Source organism: Candoia aspera, chromosome 1, assembly GCF_035149785.1.
Source record: "Candoia aspera isolate rCanAsp1 chromosome 1, rCanAsp1.hap2, whole genome shotgun sequence".
Classification (NCBI taxonomy): Eukaryota; Metazoa; Chordata; class Lepidosauria; order Squamata; family Boidae; genus Candoia; species Candoia aspera.
Window position 1 is genome coordinate 69,225,687 of NC_086153.1, and position 15,328 is coordinate 69,241,014.

At 37.4% G+C, this 15,328-nt stretch overlaps 1 protein-coding gene across 2 annotated transcripts in view; it reads left to right on the forward strand.

The window, feature by feature from the left end:
• Positions 1 to 15,328, forward strand: part of AKT3 (AKT serine/threonine kinase 3) — a 206,088-nt gene that overhangs the window by 93,899 nt on the left and 96,861 nt on the right. For both annotated transcript variants that reach the window (XM_063306289.1, XM_063306297.1), the window contains one exon: positions 5,766 to 5,891. In XM_063306289.1, the coding sequence (XP_063162359.1) occupies positions 5,766 to 5,891 (126 nt within the window). The remainder of the gene's footprint in view (positions 1 to 5,765; positions 5,892 to 15,328) is intronic.

Sequence of the window (15,328 nt, forward strand, 5' to 3'; positions counted from 1 at the left end):
TCAGTACCATCAGCATCCATAGCACATGTAATAAAAAGTTTTTAAATAACTTCCTTAACTCTTGAGAAACAAGGAGTTCCAAAGGACAGGGCAGTTCCTCAGAGGATTTATCACTGTCAGCCCTTTGAGGTTGTCCAGATCAGTAAACAGATTCCACAAGACCAGGACTATATTTTATTGAGGTAGGCTATATTAACAGAAACTGGCAAGTCTGATTGTGTTTTTCCTTCCCTCCCTCTTATACCCCAGGGAGTCAGAGAGGTGCCAGGCTGAGTCTCTTCCTAATATTTTATCCTTTCCCAGGGCTTAAGGCATGCTTCTGAACTTTTTGTAACAATTTCTGAGTATTTTCCCCAAGGTCATCTCCTTGGCTTCCTATAGTCACTGAGCTCCCACTCTGCTTACCTTCCTTGGGGTGGGAGCCCTCAGCATTTGTACCCTTAAGAATTGCATGGGATTGGCTGAGGATAGATGGTCATGAAGGTACCCATATGCCAGCCATGTAGGGCTTTAAACGTGATAGCCAGCACTTTGAATTGGACCCACTCAAGTCCATGCCTAGGTTTGAATCCTGACTTCAGAAAATCAAGAAAATTTGTTTCATCTAGGATCCTCTGTAAACCTTAGTTGAAGACAGAAGGCTGGAGACTGGCCAACAGTTCTCTAGATGGCTTCTTCAGAAGGTAGTGTACCACCACTTCAAGACGGATGACACCACATTATGCCTCAGTGAAACATTAATCACACCCAGTAAATATTTATAGTTGGGTAAACCCCTTCCTTCTTCTTTCTCCAGGTTTGCTTGCTACCTTACATTGCCCTTCACAGCTTCTCCCTAAGTGCTCAGCTCCCCTTTGAACTGTAAGAAGTTCTGCCCCCATACTTCTAGTTGCTTTCCTGAACCTTCTATATGCCTATGCTGCCCTGCAACCCCTTTTTGTCCCTTGTGGTTGCTCTGAGGCTGTAATCTTTTTCTCATGCTTCAGCCTTCCTTTGCTCATCAGGCAATGGCAAATACCGTTTTTCCCATTTTTGCTGTCTTGTATTGGAAAGCACAGTACTGATCTCCAGCTGTTGGTCACTTTTATTTACAAATAATACCTCTGCATCTGTAAATGTGTTCTTGGGGGAATGATGATTGACCAGAGGCTAGTGCTATCCAGCTATTCAATGTGTGTATGTGTATATTATTGGTTAGGAGAGGGAGCCTTATGAGTACCAAAGGAAGAATTTGTGAACTGTAGTACACTTTGGTGACTTTCCTATATTACGGATATTTAGGAGATACAGTACAGTTAGCAGTCCTCACCTTTCTCAGATCATCATCATCATCATCATCATCATCATCATCATCATGTTTAATGGAAGAAAAAAGAATGTTGATAATGCTGATAACCATTGCTTTTTTGAACATCAGCTTGCTTTGATGCCACTTTGAATATACAAATAAAGCAATAGACTATGATTCTAAGGATAAAATCCACATCATCTAAAGATAATTTAAATTGGTGGTTTTTAATGTTTTTTATGTATTTTGATTGTTTTATTATGTACGCCGCCCAGAGTCACTACGTGAGATGGGCAGGTATACAAATGTGAAAGATAGATAGATAGACAGATAGATAGATAGATAGATGGATACGTGAGATGGGCAGGCATACAAATATAATAGACAGACAGACAGCATTGTACTACACACTGACTGCTTTATTGTTGATTTGGGTATTTTTTTAATAATAAGGTTGTTAGTTTGTTGAATTACCTTGGCAGAATTTTTGTCTTAAGTTTTATCTTATTTTATATCTTATAACGGTTGATTTTTGTTTTCTGTTTTTGAGTTGTATGCTATTCGAGGTCATTTTGAGACAGTCGCTGTATAAAGCAACGAATTATATTGTATTATATTAGGCAAATATAGATTAAAAATAAGGTAAATTTTGATTTCTCTGAAACTTGAATATTAAAAAGATTTTATTTATGTATGATCAGCTTGTTTATAAAAAGTAGACAAGGCAACAGTAAGTTTCAAACTGAAAGTATTTAAAAAATAGATTGAACAACTGTCCTTAGCAATACAGACATTTCTAATAATAGCATATTTTCTTATCTTAGAACTTTCAAGGGCTATATAAAGGTAACAGAAGCAACATTTTTAGTAAACTTTTAATTTTTTTTTTCAAAATATTATTAGTTATTAAAAGATGTTACTGGTGAAACCACATTACTCATTTCAATTTTTCTTGACCACAAAAGATAATTAAGCAGTAAAAGAGAATTTCAGACCTTACTAATATGTGAGAAATTCTGCATAACATATGAAAAACATGTTTAAATTTTATTGAGTAATGATATAGTCTAGAGAACTCAGAAGCTTGCATGTTCATTTGTGTCACTTTGGTTGGTCCTACTAAAGATCTTGCCTATGCTGTTAATATATGGACTTCACATATTAATAGTACAATATTATATATGCTTTCTGAGAAGAAATGTCACAGACCTAGTTCACACATGTTGCTAAAAATATACTGTGGGGTTTTTTTTCCTGGTTTAGGGCAGGATGTCTGCCCAGGCAATCCCAAGAGGTTAATTTTATGACATCACCTGAGACTGAATTTTAAATAGTTTCTAATATTTACTCTATAGATGGAGAACTGGAACTTACAGTTACTTTGGCATTTATTTACAGGGATAAAAATGCTGATTTTTAGGCTGAGATTGTTGTCCCAGCCCAAATCTGGGTTCTATCCTGATATGCTAAATGCCCAAAGAAACACACCAAGGTGAAGGTGAAGATTGAAGCAAAGCTTTATTCTGCCCAGAAATAGGGCACAAGGAGATCTCTCTCAAAGCTTGGGTGTCTTCCTGATTGTTCAGTAGACTTTTATAGTACATTTACCACAGATCACATTCCTTGGGGTCAAAACTTGACCTTTCCTTATATGGTGGTCTTCTAATACCTATCTGCTATTTCTGTTAGTTCTCATACATATTTTGTAACAATCATCAGTATTTAACATATTTAAGATTACATGCACAATCTTGATGCCTAAGCTTATCTGTATTTACCATATATGTTCCTATTCCATCAACTTTCCTGACCACAGCTTCTCTTTTCTGCTTCCTGCTGTTTGCCTTGTCCCATGATATGTCTGGGGTTATCTTTAGCAAGCTTAACTTTTGTAATGCTTTGTCACCCTTTCTGTTTTGAGGCTTGTATTTTTATGTTAGGAATGATTTTATAAGTGATTTATTGAGAGTATTAGTGTAATATAGGTTAATATCAAATGTGGAGGAACCTTGTTCCTGTTCACAAGATGACTGCCATAACTGATTTAATTCCAAATATAGTTCCAGTGACTCACCTGGTGCAATTTTGGTAAATCAGTATGAGCTTCTGAAACTGAGGAAGTGATTAGGTTGCTTATAATTGTAGCCTAATAACATATCTTCTCAAATCTTGTGCTTCATGGCTGATGCAAACTAATTGGATGGGCGGTGTTGAGCTTCAGGTCTTAGTGACCCTTGCCTAGACAGCAGATTTCCTGATGTTTCCCTGGCAACTGTGGCTGGCATCAAGGTTAACAAAGCCTGGTTACCTACCCTGCGACACACCAAGATCACAAGGTCCACAGCCAGCAAACAACAGAGAGAGTCTGCCATAGCTTCAATTGAGGAAATGTCCAGCACAAGCCTCCCAAAAATCAGTTCCCCAAAATGGGCAAATCAGAAATTTGCCTGGACAAGGGCCCAGTCAGGACTCAGCTGCTCTGATTAACCAACCAGAAGCCAGCATGAACAAAGAACCAATCAGGAATCAGTACTCCAAAAATGATCAATCAGAAGCCAGCATGAACAAAGGACCAATTGGGAATCAACACCACCAAAACGACCAACGAGAATCTCCTGATCTTCAAGAAAACCACTCTGGCTTGGCTCTGAACAATTATCAGGCACTAATGTTTATTTTATTTTATTTATTATTCAAATTCAATTACCGCCCATGTCTCCCAAAAGAGACCTTTTACCTTTCCTATGAATGGAAAGACAATAGTAACAGCATAGCTGCAGATGTGCCTGGAAGAAATTGATTATTTGGGTCCATTCAGGTCAGGCTTCAGCCTGGCTATTGAACTGAATTAGTTTCTGTTGCCCTGGTGGATGATTTTTACAGAGAAAGAGGATTACATCTGTTGGTTCTCCTTGATCTTTCTGTATCTTTAGGTGCCATTGACCACAGTATCCTATGCCAGCTCTGAGTTGACAGTGGGGAATAGTTTTATTGCAGTTCTGAATCTATATGTAGATTGAACTACAAGATAACATTGCCTTATGTAATGACCTTGTGGCAGTTAAGCTGTGGGATCCTGCTTGGTTCCATTCAACCTCCAATTGTCTGGCTTTCCTGACCCAGGACTCTATAGGACGTCACCTGATTTTACATGGCTAGGACTTGGCAGAAGTCTCACAAGCACTGCTCAACTAATTAAGAATAATTATTATAAACAAGAATGACACCAAAGAAAACAGGTGATTGACCATTGCTAGTGTAAAGGTGCAAGTATCTTTTACTCAGTGGTTCAATTCCCTAGCTATTTTTTTCCCATCCTTTGCAAAATTAATGGATGGTGTGTGATGTTTGGTGACCTTGACACTGATCAATTGTTGAGTGTTGCACTGGGCTGTTTCTGGAAGAGTAAAGATTTGTATCTGTCCCTGGTCTGAAGTTTGACTGGAAGTAGAGAAATAAAAAATTCTTGGTAATATATTTTTCTACTCTAATTTTTCTGTGGGCCAAATAACGACTTTATTCAAACACTGCTGACACTACACATGGGTAGATCTCAGAAATACAGTGTCATTTTTGCTGGATGACGTATATTCTTTTGTTTGTTGCACTGGGGATAAATAAAAAGTTACACAAGTTCCTGTTCATTCTTATTTTTCTATAAAAAGTAAACTATTTTAGGTGTAGCTCAACTACAAGGCTCATCCATGAAATCTTTTTGGCAGCAATATGGAAATAATTTGCTATAACCACTGGGACTTAAAAAAAACCCCTCAGTCTAGCCTAAAGCATTGGGATATGGATGGTGGTCTCATCTCTAAGATTAGTTAAGTTTGGTTACCGTTTTTTCTGCTTTTCAGAAATTCTTGCCTTTCTTACATTCTTTTGTACATAAGCCAGATACTTAGTTGATGACTGACACAAAAAGAGATTTGTGGGTATAGCCAATATTTGCAAACCCTGTGCATATTTATATGTATTTCACTGCAAAAACAACTGATAAGAATAGAATGTAATGCCCTAATGATTTTTAGGTATTGAGATAGTGATAGATCTGTATATGAATTTGCAGGAGTTGCATATGTCAACGGGAGGTGGAAATAATAGGAATTTTCAAGCAAGCAGGGTGCTTTTCAGGGTCTAAGATGTGAAGACATAAAGCTGTTGTGGTCTCTTGATGGCTTAGAGCAGCTGCTTTGCAACCCACCTGATATTTTCTGAATGTAAGCATTCTTCCACAAAAAACACTTTCACCAGGATATAATCCAGTGAATACAGTGAACCTAGTTTTATATGTAAATTGTGTTGGGATGTATGTTTAGTTAAAAGTAGAAAAAAAAATTAAGCAACTTCATTGCTAACTTCACCTATTCAGTCTGAGGTTAGAGAATGAGACTATCAATTTTTCTGATTAGTTGACAATTCTACTTCAAGCAGAAGTTGAGATATTATTTTATATTAATAATGTTTTCTCATATAGGGGAATATATAAAAAATTGGAGACCAAGATACTTCTTGTTGAAGACAGATGGCTCCTTCATAGGATATAAGGAGAAACCTCAAGATGTGGATCTACCATATCCTCTTAACAACTTTTCAGTAGCAAGTAAGTATCCTTAGTAACCAGTTAATGATTATAAAACATGTACTGTAGGAGACTGAAAAGCTTTTTGAAATGCATAGAACTTAACCTTTATTAATACATTTTAGTTAAACCAGTACATAACTCCATAATAGTGTGTACACTTTTGAAATTTCAAGGAATCTTCCTTGTGCATTATGGACTGACCAAAGGAAAAGAAAAATAGCAGAAGGAGAGAATTAGCAGGCGTCCAGGGTAGACATTAAACCTTAAATAGCCAGTATTTGAGCTGCCATTAGATTGCTGTATCTAAATCCAACCGCTTTTAACCAATACTGAGTGTAAGTAACTTGTTCTGAGCTTCCACTGGATTTAGTTTGCTTGGCCTGTGTTTGAGTTATCCTGCCGATAGTCTCTCTGCTATGAGGTTTTGGAGTCAGATGGCAGAAGATCCTTCCAAACAGCAGAAATGACTTGAGACTCAGCCTAATAATGCCCAATTGGTACATTTTTAGCTTGCTCAAACATGCAGGCTCACCTGTATCAGGTGCACACTAAGTTGTATCAGAACTGTCCCTGAGTTTGTTTCAGTAATAAAACAAAGAAGCAATTTTTGAGTTGCATAACTACGCTGTTCTCCTCCATAGGAGAAATAAATAGGTCCTCTGATAGATGGAAAACAGAAGCAAGATAAACCGAGACAATCTTTCTATGAACAAAGTTGGGTATAATTTTAGAAACTGATATGAGTAAAGAGTCCTTGGAACCCAAATTGAATTGATCTCACTAGACAAATCCATTTTGCGATAATAGAGTCCCAGTTTAAGTGGTATAAAATATTCTTCCTCTAGTGCAAGATCTCAGTATATTTGGTATTTAGAAATCATAGCGCAAAAGCATATTCTGTATTTTTTTTTAAAAAAATACTTGAAATTCTTTTAGCTGTTAGTAGATTTGGAAAAAATCAAGGCACTCTTGAATTAGCCCTGGTTAGGAATTAAAATATTTTTTTTCAGCTCCACTTCTATAGTAACATTTCTTGGGATGGGGCAGTAAAGCTCCAGTAGTATATGTATTTAGGTATTAATCCTGTGGAACTTAATTAAAATTGACTTATTATAGCTTAGGCAGCTAAGAGTAAGAATATAAGTTCTTTACTTTTCAGCTTACCATTTTCTCCCTCAAATATATGTAAGGGACACATTCCACTTCTTGTTTTATTATAGATCTTCCCAGATTTTCTGCCAGAATGATTCAGCTACCCTTCTGTTTACATCCCCTCCAACATTTTATTGAATAATTGTTAAAAATATTCATTATTCGTACTGGGGTTAAATGCCATCTGTGTATTACCTTCAAATGCAATTCTTGTTTGGAGGCTGATAAATTTGTATCCCATGCCTCCTGCAATGCAATAGGCTGTAGTCTTAAAACATTAAACAACCCATCTAACATTTGGATCATCAAATACTGTAAATGAACAGAGACAATGGATATGTTGATGGGAAGATCCTTGATGCCTTGAAATTTTATTCATAAAAACATCAAAAAGTCCTGCTGGATTTGGACTATATAGTCCAGCATTCATCCTAAGTGTCCATTCAGATTCATTTGGGAAAGTTAGTGTTAGACCTATCCTGCTGTTTCTCGCAAGCAGCTGGTATTTAAGGATGTGTATGATTCTAGAGGCAACAAGATTAGTTACAAAGGTAAGTCAGTTCTCTATGAATTGGCCAGTCCCTTTTTAATCCCTTTCAGATTGGAGGCTATCGTGACAACTGTTGACAACAAATTTTGCAATTTAATTATGTTTGTGTAGAGGAGTAATTCCTTTTATTGATACTGAAGCCCTATACTTTTAGTCGTATTAGATGTCCTTGAGTTATAATACTGTAAATCATGCATGATTTTATATACTTCCATCGTGTCTGTCGACTCTCATTCCAAGCTAAAAAACCCATGGAAAATGTCATTTCTTATAAGAGTATGGCTCTAGCCCCTAATCATTTGGTTGTTTGAGGAGGTTTTTGCACTTTCTCCAGCTCTATATTATAACTTTTCAGATATAGTGACTAAAGCGTATACAGTATTCCATGTGCAATCTTAACTTTTTAAGATCATCCTCTTGTGGTGAATCTTTCTGTAATGGAATCCCCTCACATTCTGTTGATCTTCCTTTCTCTCCCCTCCCCCCCAAATCATTCTGTGCCATATTTTCATATTAAGTATCAACTTACCCTCTCAATCAAGTGGCAACTCTCCCTTTTGTCTTGGCCTGGCATGTTCAGAAAGTATTCCAGTATCTGATAGTTCCAACCTCTCTTCCTGAAATTATTTATGCATTGAGTCAGCTCATCTCTACCTACCTAAATGATGAGTCAGCTCAGCTCTACATATCTCAGTGAACTTGTGTGTGGAATCAATAACGTTTTGAAGAAAGGTATCTATGAAACTTTCCTTTTTGCCTAATATTGTGATACACACAAAAACAATTATTACTTAGTTCTACTTTATGACTTGATTTTGTAACTAGAGTTATTTTCTTTTTTTAAAAATTAAGAGTTTAACTCTGTCTTTTTTAGTTTGAACTGCTCCTGATCATAGGAGTTCTTGGTGTTTGTAGGAATCTGCCTTTTAAAAAGACGATGTATCTATAGCAGGGATAGGCAACATTTTATGTTCTCACCTCTCTGTTACATATGCACATACATATTCACTCCCCCTCCCCCACATTTTTAACTCTCTTGGGAAGAAAAGGGAATTGATTAGGGTTTCCTTTTCCCATTGGCAAAACCACTGTGGGAAAACCACTGTGTTACAGCTGCCATTAGCAGGAAAAATACAGCAAATCTCAGCCCTATCCTGTTGAATGGTCGACTGCCTGTGGCTATGCAGAGGTGTGTCTCTGTGTGTATAAAATACTTTTCCAGGATTATATGCAGCCTATATACCTTGTGTTTCCCACTCGTGATCTGCAGTGATTGGCAACAGTACTTGGACATTTCAGGCTAAAGATTTCAAAACTAATTTTGAGTTGTCAGAAAGTTATCAGATACGCAAAGCATATAGTCTGCTAGTAAGTTACAGTGCTTTAAGGATCACAGTCCTGTCACACTTAAGGGAATAAACTCTTTTGAACTCCTTCATGTATCATCTGAAGAAAAGATCAGGCCATAATGCACTTTGGGCATTTGCTTAACAACAAGCCTTTCTTAAGTTTTAAGGCAACACTTTGTTTTTCTAAGAACAGGGTTAATGAACTTAGAAGTAACTGCTACTGTTTATAAAATTGTTCTAAATTTAAAGTGTGATTCTCTGCTTGTAGGGAATGGGGAGGTGTAAGTCAAAAACTGTGAAGAACTCCAAAAAGTTCTCTCTCAACTGGATTAATGAGATTTAAATGGTAAATGCAGTTCAGTGTAAACAAGTGCAATGGTGCACACTGGACCAAAATATCAGAATTTGGATATATTTTATTTATTATTTATTTATTAATCAAATTTATCACCGTCCATCTCCCAAAAGGGACTCTGGGGGGTTTACAATGAAACATAAATAAAAATATAAAACTGTTAACTTAAATATATAATGGAAACTGGGTAGTGGTTGAACAAGAAATAGAAGTCTTGGTGATAACAGTTAAAATACCAACCCAGTGTGCAGGAATTAAACACACACACCCCAATCATAGGAAGATTCTATGTAATCAAAATGATAAAGAGGCTAAAACAACTTGCCTAGGAAATACTATGGCTATTTATCTTGAAAATGATAAAGGAGAATGTGATAGAGGTATATAAAATCATGTATGACATGCTCTTCATTCTTTTAGAATTTGGATAATTAATACAAACAAATGTTAAAGCTTAGTTCCTAATTTCTCCAGTGGAGTATGTTTCATCTTAGATACCTACAACAATTCACTAAGGATAACAGCAGACATTATTTCTGTCTGAAAACAGCAGTTATTATTTCCTTCCTGCTAACTTTCAGAAGCTTCTTGTTTATTGCATTATATTGCATTTGTATATCAACCTTCCTCCTGAGCAAATCAACATGACCTCATAAACCACATTCTTACAGACATGTCCAAAGATGGTTAATGCTGCCCTAAGCAAGAATTTTGAAGCATCTTGGCTGCTTTCTGTACTCCCATGACCAACTTTATACTTGCCAAAGCCATTTTTATCTGAATGGAGGACTTAATTTTAACTGGCCTGACTTCTAAACAACGCAGAGATAATCCTAAGAAAAATGGTCTGACTCTTCCTTGGATGCAGTGCAAATTGCATGGGAGCCAATTACTCTGCTAAAAGTGATATCTAGCTGCAGCTGTAGGATGTAGTCCCTGGCTCCCTAATTTGTCTGGTGTCTTCTCTTTTTTTAAGAGCCACATTATTTGGAGTTTTAAGAGGTACTCTTGATCTGAAGCCAGGATAAATAATAGCTCTATGTCCAACAAAAGTGACCAGAGAAAAACCCTTCAGTCCTTTTATTCTTTTAAAAGCCTGATAGTCATGTTATAATAATGATGGACCTATGTGGCAAAAATCCATGGTCCTTGGCAGAGGAAGCTGAAGATTTCCTCCAAGTTCTTTGGCATCCTTTATAAATATTACAAGAAGCCCAAAACAGTCTGAGGTCAGGCCAGAACTGTATCTAAGAGTTTGCCTTCTTCTTAAATTTGGGAAAAGAGGAAGAAAAAGTGTCCCTCTACTTTACCTCACATGTACTTTCATAATGACTACATCACCTTTATGTACTTTCATAATGACTACATCGTTCTTTTCTTTTTCTCCCTTCTCCACTTAAGTTTCTTATAAGTAAATATTCTTAAAACATAACTTTGTAAGTAAGCCCCAAAGTAAATTTGGTTTCTCTTTTATGTTTCTCCTCTATCTCCGTAATATCCTTTTTGAGTTTAGTGATCAGAACTGTACACAGTATTTCAAGCATAGCTTAACCTTTATTCATAGTAATTGTAGTAATTTAATTTTTGATTCTGTTCCCAGTGATTTATAACATACCATGTTTATCTAGTTGTTAAAGTTTTCTCTCAAATAATTAGCTGTTGCTTGGGAGGAGTTTGGTAAGCTAAACAGTTTGTAATGCCTAAACAAGGCCTCTCTTCCTCCCCTCCCCTCCCCTCTCCTCTCCTTTCCTTTCCTTTTTCATCTCCAGTTTTTTTTCCCATTTCTATTGCCTCCTTCTCATTATAACTACCATTTTAGTAGCTGTACTAGAATGGAAGGGAAGAATGGAGGGGAAGGAATGTATCTGTATGTACCTGTATGTTTCTGTGTGAGGCAGAATGGTAGGCAAATAGGGATGAATTAATTTTGTATGCGGGTATCTTACTTTACAAGTTTTTTTTTAATTGTATGGCATAGCAGTTTTGTGTTCATGCTGCTTTTTCTTGCTGGGAAATCCTTGTGAGGTCCAGTAGCCAGATGTGTAGACTATTTAGCCATGACAAGTCACGTTGCCTGGGGTGCACCACGAGGAGGCTAGTCTACATTGTACCAAGTTGGGCTGAGAGAGAGTGACTGGCCCAAGGTCACCCAGCCAGCTTTCATGCATAAGGCAGGACTAGAACTCACAGACTCCTGGTTTCCAGCCCAGAACCTTAACCACTAGATCAAACTTTACAAGTAATTGTTTTAATGTGTAGTAATTGGTTCAGTTAATAATCTTGTTGTTCTGGCCATGTCCTTTATTTGGTTTCTAGCTTGCAGCATGCTTACATAGAGACATACTCTATGTCTCTACATATACATAATTGTGACACATGTCCACATTTATTAAATTTGAGGGAGAAATTAGGATTGGTTTTAGCCGACATTGGAATCTTTCTCATCCTTAGAGAGAGGCTGCCTTTTTTTCCTTCATATAACGGATTTTGTCTTTTCTACAAAACTCCTATAAATTTTCTGTAGATTTACAGCCATGATCTTTTTCCTGTTCCAGCATTATCATCTGTAAACCCATTCAGTGTATATTCCCTCCTTCATTGAGAGGGAATGAATGTTAAAATGCAATTTATTGTCTGATTTTTAAAATTATTCTTAATAATTTTGGTGGCCATCTCATTGCTCCATTTGCTCCCAACTCTAGATCATTTATGAACAAGTTAAAAAAAAACTTGGCCCTGGAAGATTCTTTTATATTGTAAGTATTGTTCTAGTCTCTATTTTTGATGTGTAATGAGGTATTGATTAATAATCAATTGCCTCTTGCAGCACTTACTAAGTTTTCTCTGGATCCTTGATGAGGGATTTTCTCAGAAGTTTTCTGAAAATCCAGATCATATCAGGAGACCTCTTCTTTTTACATGATTATTAGCACTTAAAAGATTAATGAGACACTTTCCATCTTAATCCTTTTATTAGATTTAGCCTTGTGTTGCTTACATTGTTGTATCTTTAACGTGCTTTCCACTTACTTACTTACTTACTTACTTACTTACTTACTTACTTACTCATTCATTCATTCAATCAATCAATCAATCAATCAATCAATCAATCAATCAATCAATCAATCAATCAATCAATTTATATAGCAGCCTATCCCAAACCAGTGGCTCTGGGTGGCTAACAGTCATAAAAAACAGTCAGATAATAAAAACAGTACAAAAGAAATTAATTGACTTGGAATAAATGTTAACTATCTTATTATATTGCCCACTTTCCACTCCTCTAATATACAAGCTGATACATGTTTTATACTTTATTAGAAAGCTGTCATTTTCATAAGAGTTCTTTAAGAATTCTTGATGGATATGGTCTTGACCTGTTTTCTTTGTCAGTAAGTTCTGAAACTTCACTTCCTGTTATTTCTATTTTCTTTAGTTCTTTAGACTCACCTTCTGAAAATGAAAATTCAGACATAGGTAACTGTCACATCTTCCACAGGTAGGATGGATGCATAGAATTCATTTAGCTTTTTTTTTTTTTTTTTTGCGATTTATCCTTAATTTTTTGGTACACCATTGATTTTTTTTTTCTGATCATTTTTTTATGTTGTTTTATTTACCTTGCTTTACTTATTGTGGTATCTGGGTATGTCTTACTACCATCGGATATTTCCTTGTGCTCAGGCCTTTTGCTTCTTTCATTTTAAAGTATTTTCATATTATTGTTGTTCTTATTTAACTTTTGCCTATACATCCAAGGATTTTTCTCTTTCCGTTTTATTGTTGTGATTTTTTAAGCCAGTGATATCCTAAGAAGCTACCATTTGCCAAAGGCAGGTTTTAGATGTGTAGGATTCAGATGAGACAATACTTCATACTGATATGGTATAATTAACATCTTTATTGGAAGCAACAAGAAAACACATTCTTTCAGTTGCTGGGAACCTATAAGAAAACAGACTCCAGGACTATTGAAAGCTTGTAGAGTATACCACACTTTCCCCCCCATAAAAATATCTAAACCGTATGGTTCTTTTCAGAGTTTATGGGCTACAACTTAGTACATTATTAAAGCATTTTAATTTCTAATAAGGGGGGTAGAGGATTTGCATAAAGATTACAGGTGCCAAAAAAAATAATAATAAAGGCAAATTATTTCTTGAATCAGGAACTTTTGAAATTTCTAGTGCTGTACCCCCTAAAATGATGAAAGTGGCCCCATCTGTTAATAAGAATTATGATTTCATGGGCTTAGGGTTGGGCAAATTATTTTTACTCTGTAATCTGTGGCCCTTCAGATGTTGCTGAATTGCAGGTCCCAGCATCTGCACACAATTTGGTTGTGAATGGGGGATACTGGGTACTGTAGCTTAGTGACATCAGAAGGGCCACAGGCTGGTCTCTTGTAGCAGACTGTCTTTTTAAAGGGAGCTTCAATTTATTACTCCATCCCTATTGTTTCTAGTCAGAATTCCAAGCTTTTTGTTACTGGGTACAATAGTGGAATGAGTGTACTGCCACTCCTCCACCTCCAGTCCTTTGACAAGGAACCCCAGCCAAGAGGTCCTTCTTTCTCCTTAGCTACACTGTGGCTCCAAAGAGACCCTTTTCAGCTTTTGGTTTGCAAGAGCAACTTTCCCATGGATTCAGTCCTTCCCACAGAAAGCTTCCAAGCTACATTGGGGTCCCTTTCACTAGGATCTTAAGAGAGATATGAAGGCTACAACCCACCACTGAGATGATACCTCAGCTCTGGGTGCCTCATTTTGGCTTTATTTCTCCCCTCCCCTTGTGGGGAGGGACAAAGCTGCTTCTGCTGTTTCCAGCCAGCCAGGCTGTTGGTGGCAGCTTCAGCTCCTGCAGGCTGAAGGAGCAGAATTCAGTGGTGGTATGATAACTACGTTCTCTTTCTTTCCTCCTCCTGCTAGTCAGACTTTCTCCATCTTGGCAGCAAAAACCTGGCTGCTCATTCTGAACAGCCTGCCTTATCTGCCAGATTCTTTTTCCCCCTCCTCTTGTGACTTACCTAGCTGGATTGGAGGAAGGTGGACCCAGGGAAAAATGTGAGGTAGTACTTGCCTGCCTTCATGCTTGTGGCCTTGAAAACCTCCAAGCTTTCTTAGAGAGAAATTTGTGAATTAGGTACTGGAGGCGTGTGAATGAGGAAGCATGCACTAGCTCTTGCAGATGGGGTGGTACAAGCAGATTAGGTATAGCAAGCAGACTGGGCATAGCTGGAGCCCTGTCAGCCGGCATTTATGTGCATGCCTAAAAAAATGTACAGGAAATAATAATAATAATAATAGTAATAGTAATAATAATAATTCATTTATGTGCCGCCTGACTGAAAAGCCTGTAAGAACTGATGGATAACAGCAGCCACACACATACACCCCTGTACTTTCAGCTGTTGTGGAATCCAGAATCCGGCTGGGCACAATCACGTCTTGATAAGACATGCCAAGTTAGCACCCTCCTCCAAGGTAAGATGAGGGCAGCTTTGTTGTACATTGACTTGGCATTTAGTAGCAACAGCCAAAGTTTAGGGCTGTTTGAGGATCTGATAGCCAGGCACTGAGGGTGAAAGCTGAGGACCAGACAGCAGGCAGGACTACTTTCAAACAGTGGATCCAGTGTCCCTGAGTGCAGCCTGCCCCTGGCTTCCCACCATGCTTCCCTCTGCCCGTCATTGTCAAGATGGTCCTGCCTGCCCCCTCAGCTCCTCCTAGTCTACTCCCACTCCCTGCATCTCCCTCCCAGAGCAAGGGACACATGAACAATCACCACCACCACCACACACAAATCAACCCAAAGTTCCAGCAGCCCCACTGGCCCACAGAGAACTCGACCACCCCAGGCTGCACCTGCCCAAATGCTCAGCAGAACTAGTGTTACATATATGTTCATGCATGTTATACAGTTATATTAACATGATATCAGCCAGCTTACTTAATGAGAGGAAAATTATAAATAAAATATGGACTAGTATATGCAGTTCAAATTTCTGTATAGTTCTCCCAGTAGTCCTCCTGGTGGTAAAATGTGTTTG